The sequence below is a fragment of the Pterocles gutturalis genome, unplaced genomic scaffold (assembly GCF_000699245.1).
Source record: "Pterocles gutturalis isolate BGI_N339 unplaced genomic scaffold, ASM69924v1 scaffold8568, whole genome shotgun sequence".
In the NCBI taxonomy this organism is placed as follows: Eukaryota; Metazoa; Chordata; class Aves; order Pterocliformes; family Pteroclidae; genus Pterocles; species Pterocles gutturalis.
The window spans coordinates 16,546-30,684 of record NW_010120412.1 but is presented as its reverse complement, the minus strand read 5'-3'; the positions used below and the strand labels follow the sequence as shown (position 1 = coordinate 30,684).

At 37.0% G+C, this 14,139-nt stretch overlaps 1 protein-coding gene across 1 annotated transcript in view; it reads right to left on the bottom strand.

Annotated features, from left to right (window-relative positions):
* The window catches only part of LOC104464243 (isoleucine--tRNA ligase, cytoplasmic-like), a gene marked incomplete at its 3' end in the record, with an annotated part of 49,409 nt that overhangs the window by 21,044 nt on the left and 14,226 nt on the right, over positions 1 to 14,139 (bottom strand). The window contains 5 exon segments of the mRNA XM_010076892.1: positions 2,771 to 2,866; positions 4,412 to 4,472; positions 8,159 to 8,246; positions 10,148 to 10,295; positions 13,200 to 13,317. Of these exon segments, the coding sequence (XP_010075194.1) occupies positions 2,771 to 2,866; positions 4,412 to 4,472; positions 8,159 to 8,246; positions 10,148 to 10,295; positions 13,200 to 13,317 (511 nt within the window).

The following is a 14,139-nucleotide window of genomic DNA, read 5'->3' as shown; positions in this document are numbered from 1 at the left end:
AAAGCTAAGACAAATTTAAACTCTTTCCAGGAGAGAAGTCATAGTGTTCACTTTTGTACACCTTCCACAATTAGATCTCGTGAAAGACTACAAATGAAAGTTTAAAATCATACACAAAATACACGAAGCAGAAGCTATTAAACAGCTCATTGATGAGAACTCAAAGTTTTTCTATCTGAAATTTAAAAACAACAAAACCATGAAGTCAAAAGGTTCACCTTCAGTATCTCTAGACACAAGTCCAAGTATCCTGCTGCAAACTACTGAAAAGAAAGTGCAACAGTAACATATCAATGAAACTTCTGTGAGGCAGTCTGATCAGGCACTAGAAATGCAGGGCTTGTATGCAAACTGAAGTGTTACTAAAGCTTTTAAAGCTGACTCTAGATACATCTATGATGAAATTCCTGAGCAGCTGAATTTTAGTGTCATGATAATCTGGAGGTACCATGAGTTTACAGAGTATTTAATACAGGTTTGTCTTGTTCTGCGAGCTTTAATTTTTATTTCATTTGAACTGAAATAGAGTGCCCTGATACTGGGTGGCAGCTTGTATTTCGCAAAAGCATCACACAAGACAATGAAACTACAAATCCTGGAAATAAAAGTGAATTTTTACTTTAAATTTTGTTGGATATGGATACATTTCTAAGCTACCAGAAATACAGAATACGTAGCAGTAAGAATAATTTTTTTTTAAATTTACTTTCTATCCCTACTTATCAGAGGGACTCCCTTATATCAAAAGGAAGGAAGAGAGACAAGATACGACACTTTCCATGAAGGACTGTGCTTTTTTTCTTCTCCCCTGACCCTTGCCTCCTGCACCACTTATCCTTTCCGCTTTCCTGTTCACCTTCAACACAACAGTAAAGGAAATCACAGAGAAGCCAATTAATTAGGAAGACAGTTGCCTATAGTCATGAGTTATCTCCCTTCCTTCATATAATCTGTCTACTTAAATGCAAACTTTTAATGCCAACACGTGTAACACTCAGTATTCTATGCAGAGCCTACTACACAATGATGAATTTCTGCACCTAAACCAGAATCTTTTGTGAGCCTTTATGAACAAAAAAAACCTTAAAAAAATCAGTGGGCTGTCAAAAGTGAACTACACCCATCCCAAAAGAAAAAAGGTATCAGCATTAAGTGCAACATATAATACGCAACCTCCTAAAGGCAGCATATCCAGTTGACTCAGGTCTATGCATCATGCATTATAAAGTCAATCTGCTCCTCAGCTAACAAGTGCAAAGTTTTGTTTGCAATGTTAGTGTACTTTTTCTTCACACAAAATATTTTATGTACTTTTTTCTTTGCAATGCACTTAATTGATACTCTTATTTTTTAAAAAAAAAAATTGTTTTAAAGATAATTGCTGACTTCTCAGGAGAGGGAAACAAAATAATTTTTTTTATGCGTTTACACAAATCTCTGTGCGCTTATAACAAAATTAAATAAAACAGGGCAAATAACTCTTGCTCTAATTGGCCAGTCAGGCTTTCCAATAAGCTGCTTTCAACAACTAAACTGTATTGGGCAAATACACAACAAAAAAATACAGCAGCCAAGGGAAAGTTTCTTCCAGAGCTCCTTCTCTATTAGCAGCCTCTTCTCTTCCTTCACTCCACCTCCTACAGCAAGAGCTCCTGCCTCAAAACCAAGTCTGCTGCTCCCTCACCCCTCAGTCAAGTCCTTGCAAGATCTAACTACAGAGGAATATCTGAGGTGTCAATAGCCTGATAGCCTTCAGACTTCTTAAGAGACTTTACCAGTCACCATAAATTTCTTTGTTAAGTAACAACATACAGCCCAGGGATTTTCTTTATTCACAGCTGTATTAAGCTGGGACGTCTTTTCATATCAATGTTCATCTTGAGAAGGGAAACACCACCATAATGGATGCATCCTTCAGAAAAATGCATTAAAAAAAGACAGGAAAGGATGGGATATTTCACATGAATACAAAGAGGCACATTATTAATGCCAACAGTTTCTGAAAATGATGATAGTGCTCATGGTCCAGGGACTGCTAATTGCTGGGCATTGGCAGCTCTACTGCAAGTTCTTTGAGGACATCTTTGGATAATGGTTGAAGACAGGACACTATACAAAAAGGACAATGAGTCTAAACTATTGTATTTAATTCATATGTCTAAAAACTGAAATGATGAAATCCATGAAAAACTATCCCTCTTAACCTTCAGAAGAATAGACTACGGGAAAGGACAATAGGGACAGAAAAAAGAATGGAGTGCAACAGAATTCTTCTACACCGAGAGAAAAAAGTCTCAGTACAAAAGCAGTCAAAGCATTTTTTCATTCTCTAAAAGCCCAACTAGTAAAGAAATTCAAACACTGAAGAGGGGCAGTGTGCCGAGCAGAACTGCTGTTACCACCCAAACTATCACTTGGCAAAGGTAGTGTTGACTGTCAGGGCTACACAATTTCTTCTCAAAGCTGTAAATTTAGACTTTGAGAAAAACTAAGACCAATGACACTCAGAAGGTACAGTGGCGAGTTCACTGCACACACCACAACAATAACCAAATCGAGGAACACCTAACATCTCCAGCCTAGCACACAAAGGGCACTAGTGAGTGGAAGAGCTTAGAATACAATGCTCCATTGTATTCTCACATCTGTAAGCAGCAAATGGGAAGACTGTTTATATCCTAGTCACCCTGACAGACACTTCCCAGTAGCTCGAAAGCCAAGCAACGTGTGTTGGAACAAAACAAACATAAGATCTGTATTTCATACTCACAGCACCAAAATAGGGGGCCTGATGTACAACACCCGTGCCTTCCTCTTCCTTCACATAATTGTCTACAACCACAGCAAAGGCACCTTTATCTTTGCACTGCAACACAAAAATATGGTTTTCATATATATATATATATGTTTTTATATATATATATATACGAATATATCAAAACTGAATTCTTAAGAACAGCCACTAGGCACCCACAGGAGTAAAGAACTGCATCAAAGATAAATGGCACAGTAAAATGTAACATTCCTAACATTATTTCCCGTATCTAAGATGCCCAGGCAGTATACTTCATTTAAACAGTGTCAAGTGTGACTAAATCCAAAATCTCTCCAGAAGGCCTCGTTGTCAATTACTCTTCACACCACCGATCTTCACACAGGTCTGTGCTTAATAGACCACACATCAATGCACTCCTGTAAGTGAGGATACAACCAAGAAAGCTACAGGGATTCTATATACAGAAGTCTCCTTGCATTTTTGTACATCAACTATACCTTCTGATTTTAAAAAAAACTTTATCTCCTCCGGAGAATAAGAAAGTGGTAAGTGTCAAGTAAAAAAATAAAATGGAAAAAATTGCCAAGAAGAGATCTGACAAGTTGCAGTGTGTTCAGTACGCAGATAATGAAAAATAAAGAACTATTTTCTATTCCTTAAAACTAAAGTAGTAAAAAAAAAATTCACTGTAGTCACAGCTGAACCAAATGTGTTATAAAATATTAGATTTGGCTTGTTCTGACAAGGGATATTTTGAGATAAGACATCCATTCTAAAAAAAAAAAAAAAAAGGCCGTAGATGCCCATCTGCTCCTTAGAAGTACAGCAGGACTCAAAAAATTTATCCATTCCAAACCTTTACATCTGCAGTCCCATTTTTCTTATTCAGCTATGTGTTCTGACCTTTCTCTAGAAATAACATGTCCTGCTCCCTGTAGAGGCTTTCTCACCTTTGCCGACTTCAGCACATGCTTCAGAACAGATGGTAGCCACAAATGACCAAATCCCTTACAGGAGTTAACAGCTGCTTCTCCAGTAGTACTGTAATCCACTTCAACTCTTTGAGAAATTTAATCCACTTTTAATCAGAATTGGTTTTTAATATATAAATTGTCTATCCCCTCTCTTATTGCTACATATTCTTTCATCATCTGCGGTGCTATTAACTACACTAGACTTATGCAGTGCTTAAGTGCTGCACAGGTGGACATCCATAAAAACCAGATATATCAGTAGTTATTTTAGGAAAGGCTTTTAACACTTCAACAGAAAATACTAAATGGCATTCTCCTGCGAATACAAAATTTGTAGACTGCCTATTAAAGGCAAACAACAGAAGCTCACCAGATGAAAAGTTGAGAGAATACTGCCTATTTATTACTGTGTATTGGAATCTTCTCTGCAATCTGAAGTCCAATTACTATTTATCACTGAGTTCTTACTCTGGGTGTATTTAAAATGTAAGGGAAAAAAAACCAGAAAAAAGTCAACCCTCTGTTTTTCAGCCTTTCATGGCAACTTTGAACTACTTTAACACAAGGACACAAGATTTTTATAATATAAACAAGGGATACTGAGAATCTCTTTTACTTGTGTCTTTGTATCCTGTATCAATACCAAGCTTGTTCATCTTACCTGAATAAAATATTCAAAGAGTGGTTTATATTTCTTGCCTTTAAGAGCAATGCCAGGAAACCTGAGGAAAAAGATTTACATGAACACAAATTAACAACTTTTAAATTGCTGTTTTTTCTTTTCCCCATCCCTAGCATAATTTGACTGGTGAAGAAAAAAGTATTTTCACAATAGCTTGCCTCCCATTTCTACATCTCTTCTGCAATCTGGACTTGGACAAAGACCATAGAAGGTCTTAATGCATCTCTGCTAACAGTCAACAAATACGCTTGTACCTGATGGTCTTCAATCAGGCAATCACCGCAAATTAGTGTAAGAATTAAGCATTAATAACAATCTATTTCTGGTAAAGCTGAGCAAGGACCTTCTGGATTAAAAGCAATTTCTATTTAATATTCATAACAAAGCCCTATAGCTCATCGTGTTCAACAGAACAAAATAAGCACTGATCCAAACCTAGAATTATAGGCACAGAAGACTCTGACACAGGGTAATTGTAGCATTTAAAGCCTGGGTGCCTCATTTATTTTCCTGAAACTATGCATCCAAGCTCTCCATGGGCATCTGAGGACGATCCAACACAGACAGGACTGACTGAGGAACCAACTGAGCCAGACAAGATGCAAGACAGAGATAGAGCCTGTAGATCTGGCTGTTTTCAGGCTTCTGATAAGAGTCAAATATGGTGATTAGGTTGGGATTCACTGTTCAGAATTCAACTGAAAGTGCTGAAGTCTTCCATTTCACAAAAAAGTCTAATTAAAAATACAGCTTCATTTAACAGATGGGATACCTCTCTGAATGTGTCACAGTTTTTTTTCCTATGCTATTCTTTATCCACATCTTCCAAAACAATGGTCAAATCATAAAACATTTGACTACTTCAAAGTGAGGAACTCTTCAAAGCTGTTACATTGCACAAAAAGGAACTCAAGCAGTATTTAATGCCAAGATAAAGAGCATGACTCCTCAGCTCGGCATACACAATATCCACTAGGAAAAGGAGAGATTTCTATTTTAAGCCACAGCTTTGTGGATGGTTTATACATTTTATATTACAAACAGCCTTTGGAATGTCTGAGGTGCTTAATCAGGATCAGATGAGAGAAAAGTATCCCAGTGCTCAGCCACACAGATGTGGGGGTGCTCAGACACAGAACATGAAGCCCTAGAACTAACTTAAATAAAAAGAAGTTAAATTCTTATTTAATGCAACTAAGTGTGAGGTTAAGGGTTGTAGATCACATTCTTGCACCTAGGAAGAAGTCAGGGCTGGGCTGAGAGTACTCAGGAAATTCAGAGTATTCAAATCCATCAAATTTTCAGTAAGATCATTCCTTGACCTCAGCCTGCGACCTAGTAAAGAACAAGTGCCATGAATTTCTTCCTCAGGGGCCTAACTGCCTAAGAATTTAAAAGCGAACTAAAGAAAGAAAAAAAGTTAGAGTAGAAATAGGAAAGTTCATTTCCATTAACTTATATACTCATAGATCTAAATCTTTAAAAGATCTATTCAACCACCAGCTCTTGTCTCACATTTCATATTTGAGAAAACTAATTTATTACATAACATAAAAATTGGAGCGTGACAAAAAAAATGTCAACTTTAAGAAGGATGTAGCACTAATACGGAAAGAAGAAAAATATACCATTCTGCAAGGAGAATAGAAATTGCTTGCAGACTTATGTATAGACACAGAGAGGTAAAAAAAAAAATTAAAAAGTAATCAAAGATTAGGGGGAAAAATTAGAAACCCAACTGGCCAGGGACATAAGCAACAACAACTGAAACCTGTGTATGACTGCCTTGAAGAGCAGATACTTTACAGTTCTGATGAAAACACCACACCAAAAAAGGCTGAAATGTTCAATGCATTCCTTGAAACAGAATGATGGCAACCAAACTGAAATTAAGTTTGCACTACTCCATTAAAACAAGATTTTGGAACCCAAAGATGATAGATCAACAAGTTTAACATGTCCACGTTGCCTTTTTTTTTTTAAGTCTGAAAGAAATGCATTCAAAAATGTTAAGAATATAGAGTGGGTTTGGTAGAAGGCTTAGTTTTTAGACACTCTGAAGGGGTTTCAAAAGACTGGAAAGGAACACAGTACCCACATCTCAAGACAGAAACAGAGTACTAATGGACCTAAAAACCAGTCAGACTAGCCTAACAACCTGATTCAATTGTGAGTGACTGAACAGTTTTTAAAAAGTGAAGTGCTAAAGAACATACAATATGAATATGTCAAGAATAAGTCACACCAAGCCAAACTACTTCTTTTTCAGCAGACTAACTAGCTTAGGTAGCAAGCAAGCACAGAGATTTAAGTCTTAATGTCAGCAAGACTTTTGACACCTTGACATGTCATTCTGACACACACAAATATTTTAACCGGATAACTGTACGTTTACATGGACCCCCAACCACTTAAAAAAAAAGTCATTGTTAATTCAGTATCAGACTGAAAATTTCCAGTGGTTTCCTGGTAGAGACTGTCATAACGCTGACACTATTCAATGGTTTTACCGACGACTCTGAAAGGAGGAAAAAAATCTGGAGACCAGAAGTTCTGTCAAACCTGAAGAATGAGAGCACTGAAAATCATCTTAATTAACTCAGTGCCAGCTTAAACTACTACAGAGTAAGTGGTCGATTAAGAGAATTCAGGGGTGGAAATCAATAGAGAAATACAAAATAAAAATTACTCAATCATCATAGTATGAGGCATCAGAGTAGACAATATCCTAAGCAAATGTTCCAGCTCTGTATTCCCCTAATTCAATTACTATATGGAATTGCTTAGCTGAAGTAAGATGTAAGCTCCTTTTTTATAGGTTTGTTTTGGTTTTTTTGGTTTGGTTTTGGTTTTTTGTTTGTTTGTTGTTTTTTTTTAATTAAATGTAAAGCTTTCAACTACTTGGTAAAAAAAAAAAATATAACTGATGCCAGTGAAGAAGGGTTGTTATTCTCAAAAAAACTTTCTACTCTTTTTTTTTGTTTGTTTTATTGTGGTTTTCTGTCGTGGGGTTTCTTGGGTTTTTGTTGGGTTTTCCTGTTTGTTTACCCCCTGCAAGGACTGAATAAAGTGAGCAAAAAAACCACTTGTTATATTTTACCTCTTTAACAGGTTAATGTTTTAAACAAAAGATTTAAAAGAAGCCAAACTATGTATTTTATCTAAGAGAGCTACAGAATTTAACACCTGCACCCCCTATCCAGTCTGACTTATTTAATAATTCATATTTTTCCACTGAACCAAAGTGAATAAGCAGTCTTCAGAAAGCATTAACTGCAACTAACTCCATAACTTAGGCAGACCATCCCAGGGAAGCAGTATTTGCTTGCTAAAGACAATGATCTTGCTTTTGTCCATTTCCCTTTAAATATTTATATAACATTTAGAAAGTGTTCAGCATTTGGACAATCTCCAGGGGTTTTTTGAGACTTTTAAATTAATGTCTTTCTAAGAAAACACACAGCAAAAGGAAGGACTATGGAACCTTTTTTTCCCACCACCACAATACAATGATCCAATGAAACTTTCATTTTGCTTGTAGCTTCATGTACAAAACTAATTTGTTCTAGTAAAATTCAATCTCTTCCAGAGACTTTTGCAAGATGAACACACATGCAGGGAAACCCATCTTTAGATAAAAGTTTCAAGAAGTTGGATTTTGCAGTTAACTTCTGATCTATAAAAATTACTGGAAAGTAACAAGTGTGTAATAATTTATGGACTTGCCTGTCAAGTATCTCATATTCACTGTCAGATTTGTACAGTGCTATCAGCCTGGATTCCATCAAGATGTAAATCTTTCCTGTGCCATTATCTAGAATGCAAAATAAAACAAAACGTTACTTAAATCTCAATACTCTCATTTGTGCCATTATGAAACCTTTCAATTTATGCAAGATGGTATCGTATTAACTACAAAACTGCCCAGAATAATTCTGCTAATTGACCACTAGTTTCCAGCCATTTCTTCCCCATGCAGCCACTTAAACACTTTTCAAAAGTTAAGTTTAAACAGAGACCACAGGATGAAACTGACTCCACTGATTTTTAGTGGGTTTTTTTTGTTCCTGAGGCAGAAATACCCTACCTTGTCTATTATCATTGTGCCAAAGAAAAGCAATTGAAAAGCTTCAGCACATGTAACTGAAACAGAGGGAAACAACTGGAAAATGGAAAACTACTACATAAAATCAGCAATATTAAGTTGACATTCAGGGTAACGATTACACTTTATGCTACCTAAGATTTACTGTTGCGATCAATTTTATGCTTGGATTTCTTTTTAAAGGAAGTAAATACAAAGTGAAACATTACGAAGGAAACCCATTTCCTACCCCAAAATAACCCTGACCTCTTAACTTCAATAAGAAACTTTATTCAGACTACCAACTTATTCAGGATCACTACCCAACCAGCAGACTCTAGGCCAAAGACATCCAAACATAACTCAGCATCTCAGGCAGGTGTACGTGTTATTCTCAAAGCACTCAATAACATAAATTTGGTCATCTCAAATAGAGTTAAAACCTTTGAAAGCCAAAACATACTTGGTTCTCTCTTAAAAAAAAGAAAACCCAAACACCTGGAGCTCACTGTAAAAGCCTCTGCAACTCTTCATGTTTAACATCACCTTAGGCACACATTAGATTCATGTGGTTATGTTAGAAATGGAAATTACGCCTTTGGAACTTTTTTACTCCAGATTAAATGCCACCATTAACTTGAATATCTCTGGGCTTTGTTTTTTTAAAAAATGTACACTGAAACGTCAAAAAAAGTGAGCAGTTTGGGAGAACATGAAAACAGCAATGCAAGAAGCACTTTTACCCAAATTCCTGCTTGCCTTTTTTTTAAAAAAAAGGATTTTGTAGATCAACATATAATTAAAGACTACCGCATTTCAATAATAAAATTAACTCCTTTCCTAAGTGAAAAGGAAGACACATCATAACATACTCCCTTGCCAACTGAAATAAAATGGAACTGCAAACCCTAGAAAGCTACTTGAAGCAGTAAGGAGAAAAGCAACAGCCTTTAAACGTTTAGGCACCCTACATGGCCTGCTGCATACGATTCCCAAAGTGCTGAGTGCTTTCATAAAAGAGATACCTCATAGTACAACTTGTTTAGTCATACACAACCAACTGGTCCATGGGCAAGCCAAAGCACTTGGTCAAATGTACTCTTACATTGGAAACCACAGTATATACCTTGCCTTACATTTGAGCTAAAAACCACACTTCAGTCAGGTTGAGACTGGCATGTGACATCTTGGGTCTGTTACGGGTTAACAGTACCTAGACATTCAACTACTCCAACTCGGCTGTTACATAGCAGTAACTTCTTCATAAGTCTGAGCCCTCAAGAAAGAAAGGAATTAAAAACAAGCTGGAGACACCCAGTCACACTTCCCTGTCTCTCAAATGTAGTGTGACTAAGATAACAGATAAAACATTCGCTCTTGTTCTTTATTTCATCTATCAATATTTTTTAGGGAACAGTCCTCACAATGCATGTAAAATAAACAGAGCACAGCAACTGGAAATCATCAGCCATACAGGAAGTAAATCTCATCCTTCAAAATAACACTGATCCAACCCCAGCAAAGCGCTATAAATTTAGCATTAAAGAGTCTATCATACAAAATATAAGTCTGTATTCACAGGCACTGAAGAAATAAGTGTTCATTGTAAGTCACCTTCAGTTAACACTTGCCTCTCAATTTTACATATTGCAATTCTGGATTAACGCAGAGGGCCAAATTACTAGGCAAGGTCCAAGGAGTAGTGGTCCAAGCAACAAGAGAAACACTTGCATCTTCTTCCAGTGGGAAGCTCACAATCACTGAAGGATCTTGAACGTCCTTAAAAAGAGAGAAAGAGGAAAAAAGGGGGGGTGCGGGGGTAAGGGGTTTATTGAGTGTATTAGTGAGAAAATACAAGCCTAAGAAGTAATAATTATTACTGCTGCCATCCACCAAAACCTATCTGGCAACTTGCCTAGTTCATCACTGTAGTGGCTGAAGGTGAAGTGGCAGCATAAGTTTGAAGAGAACACCAGTCACAATGTCCCTCCACTCTACCAGTGCAAACTGTCAGTCCAACAAGGCCACACGGTTAAAAATTCAGCTTAGCAGCAAGATTTTTGGGAATTAGCTGCCAAAACACCAGAGAGAGTTGAGTGCCAGTTCCCTTGGGTTCATTTTATAATCCCATTTTAAAAATTTATAACCAATCTCAACTGTCAAGAAAATCAGCAGTTTCTCAGATACTGCTACGCATAGTCTCTCCCCACCTTTTCTACTAGTCAGGGAGTAGGAAGAATAGCCATCACTTAAAAAGATGCAATCTCTTCTTAAGAAGCTGTTTTAACAAGGGGGGGAAAAAAGTCTGGGGTACCTGCAGGGAGTAGGAAGAATAGCCATCACTTAAGAAGATGCAATCTTTTCTTAAGAAGCTGTTTTAACAAGGGGGGAAAAATAAGTCTGGGGTACCTAAAAAAAAAAAAAATATTGATGTACTCTTGATTTTTTAAGAGTAAAAAAATCTCCAGGGAAGGAGACCTTTGTCAACTACTCTATAAAACTTCACTTCCAAATGAGTCAAAATAACTCCCCGAAAAGAAGTTTTTCCTTCAGACAAGTACAATCCTTTTCAGTCACATCACATTTTATGAAAAGCAGACTGAAAAAGTCTAACCTTGAAAATGTGGAATTTTCCCCATTAAATGCCAAAAAAAAAAAAAGTCTAACCTTGAAAATGTGGAATTTTCACCATTAAATGCCAAAAAAAACGGGTATCATGCACAGAGACCTTAAACACATGAATAGGTCCTATCCCCTCATCATGTCTAGTGCAAGGCGCTCTGGGTTCCATCCAGCACCATGGAACAGTTAACAGCACCATGGGACAAGCAGCTATTTATAGCCGAGCTAAGGCCGCCCTGGAGGGAATTTTCTGCAAACATCTGGTGCAGTCAACAGTAAAACATAAATATTACATAACCCTCCAACGGCGCTCAATATCAAGCAAAGCTCAAGCTATCACTACAGTTCTGTCTCTACCAGTCGTTGAACAACACAACTGTAGGCTTTCACTTCGTTTTCTGAAGCACTACGTTGACCAGGTAGATAAAAACAACTGGCAAACCATAAAAAATAATATCCAGGCTGCCAAGTAATGATACTGTATGTTTTATCTGTTCACAAAATAATGCCTGCTTTCATAAGACAACGCTTCTTCAGTTAAATGTAATGCAAGCTACCAATAGAGCTGACTCAAGTGTACATTAGCCACCTAACTCAGTTTCTAAACGGATTTCCTGTGTCCTGTTTCTCATGATCTGTGTCCTGATTCTCTCAGGATCAATAAACAGAAGCCAAAGCCTGCTTTCCATAGTGAGAAAGATAACAGCTGCCTTACACCCAGAAATGTCTGGTCTCACCAAGAATAAATCATGTCAGCTTATGGACCCTCAACATTTCAGTCTTCAAAATACCACCTCTAGCAGACAGAAAAATATATAAATTCTGCACGAAGCAGCAGAGCAGCACACCCCACACACATACTCTACTGGTTCTAGAGTAAGAAATAGCATCTAAATACTTCATTAAGACTCAAGAAGATAAAAGAGCTTTGCTCTATGGAAAAGGGGTGCACACACACACAAAAACAAACCCCAAAATAGTCTTTGTTCTAGAAAAGTTCATTAATCTGAGCCTATATGAAATGTCAGTTAATAAATATGAGAAAAGTCTTTTTTTTTAGTTGTCAGACAGTCACAAATGTCGAGATATCTTTGCAGGTCTCACTTTCTTAAATCACAAACCCTTTATTCTTCAGTATGGTCAAATACCCCTCAGCAATACTGAAAGCTCTCATATCTCTGGACTGCATCGTACTACAAGTCTATTTAAACATTTGTTTTAAAAACACTATTTTTGGCCAGTAAATTCATCTTCTTTAATCAAGATGTAAAAAAAGAGCAGATGTACAATTTGTGCTAGCTCTCTGCTGCAACAACATAAGTGAAAGATTTACGATATAAGGATATGGAGGCCTGGGTGGGGACTGCAAAGGACGCAAAGCCTCTGTCCCCAAATTAACATGACATTTGGAAAACTGGGACACAAGTTCTGCCTTCATATATGCTAACATAAGTTTGTGGCAAATGAGAAGCTACACCTACTATATCTAGCCATACATTTTTAAAAGAACATCTTATAAACCATATAAGCCATGCATTATATTAGGTAAAACATTTCCTGGAATTTCTCAGTCTAAATTAATGATTCTTAGAAGAGCTATTATCTTACTCCTCTACAACCACAGTATCTGACAATTCTAATTAATCCCCTTACAGAAGATTCCAACTCTGCCAAGAACCTTCCTCCTTTCAGATCTACACAGACAGGGACAGCTGCAGCTCTCCTCCAAGTATTTACCATAAAAACCCAACACAGTGCAATACTCATCTTGAGAGCCCACAGAAGAGCTGAGCAGTTTACCAGAATAAAACAAACTTGATATATCTGTAAGTAGCAACAAAGAAGAACAGGGAGGAAAACCGAGATCAACTGATCCAAACAAATACAGCAAAACATAACAAAAATTAACACATTTACCTGAATTTTTACTATCAAATTGGAGCGTAACAATATGCTTATGTACCACCAAGCAAAAAATACTAAAGCTTTACAAATCCAAACTGAAGACAATAAAGAAATCTGATTGCAGCATATAATGTACACACATACACACTGACCTACCTTGTAATTCTGATGGGACTCGAAGTTTGACAGTGGGGTGTTGCATGCAGTTGAAAAAGGCATGACCTTAACACCTCTGTACACCAGTCCTTTGTCATACAGTTGCTTGAAAACCCACCTGGAAGTAAACAAGGAACATGGAATAGTACTTGGCATTTCAAAATTAGTAAATCAACTGCAAAATGGGGTTCTATTCTAGCTGCAGTGCCATTCTGAATGACACTGTTTTTAATCAATATCAACTACAGACAATATTTGCAAGTCAAAAGGAAAGAGATAAATTGGTTGCAACTGTACTTCTGGCTGACTTTTAGCTTTAGCTGATTCTACCAGCCTGGTCTTCCGTGCGCTGACAGCACAGCACGTAGTATTAGATGAAACACAAATCCGTATTGCTGATTAATCTTTCTCAAACTTCTTGAATACAAAGACCACCTGAAATTTGAACTATTAACAAGGCTGAAATCAGTCATCATGTAGAGAGATGTGCAGCAATATGGCTGCTCACTTATCACATGATCTTAAGCACATACTACAGCACAGAGAGACTGATACAGGTTAGAGATACCTGCAACCCACTCCAAGTAAATCCTGACAATTTTAAAGAGCATTTTTTCACAAGAGGGCACAGGTAACCATGCATAGTTAAGAACTCAGTTTGACGGTCCCACAATTTACATTAATGTTCTCCTTTATTAGCTCATCTCACTCTGGCCTCAGTTCCTTGTCCAAAAATCAGTCTCACATCAGGCTTTAACTCTGCTTATGAAACCTTTAGTACAGCCTGAGGCATATTTGGATCCTTACATCTTCTTGAAATAATCAAGATAGCGTGTAATATTACAACATGACAAATTGTGTCAATGAACAGAAGCTGGAAGAGAAATACACTTCACATAGCAACTCATCAAGCATCCACATGACAGACAAAACTCTATGT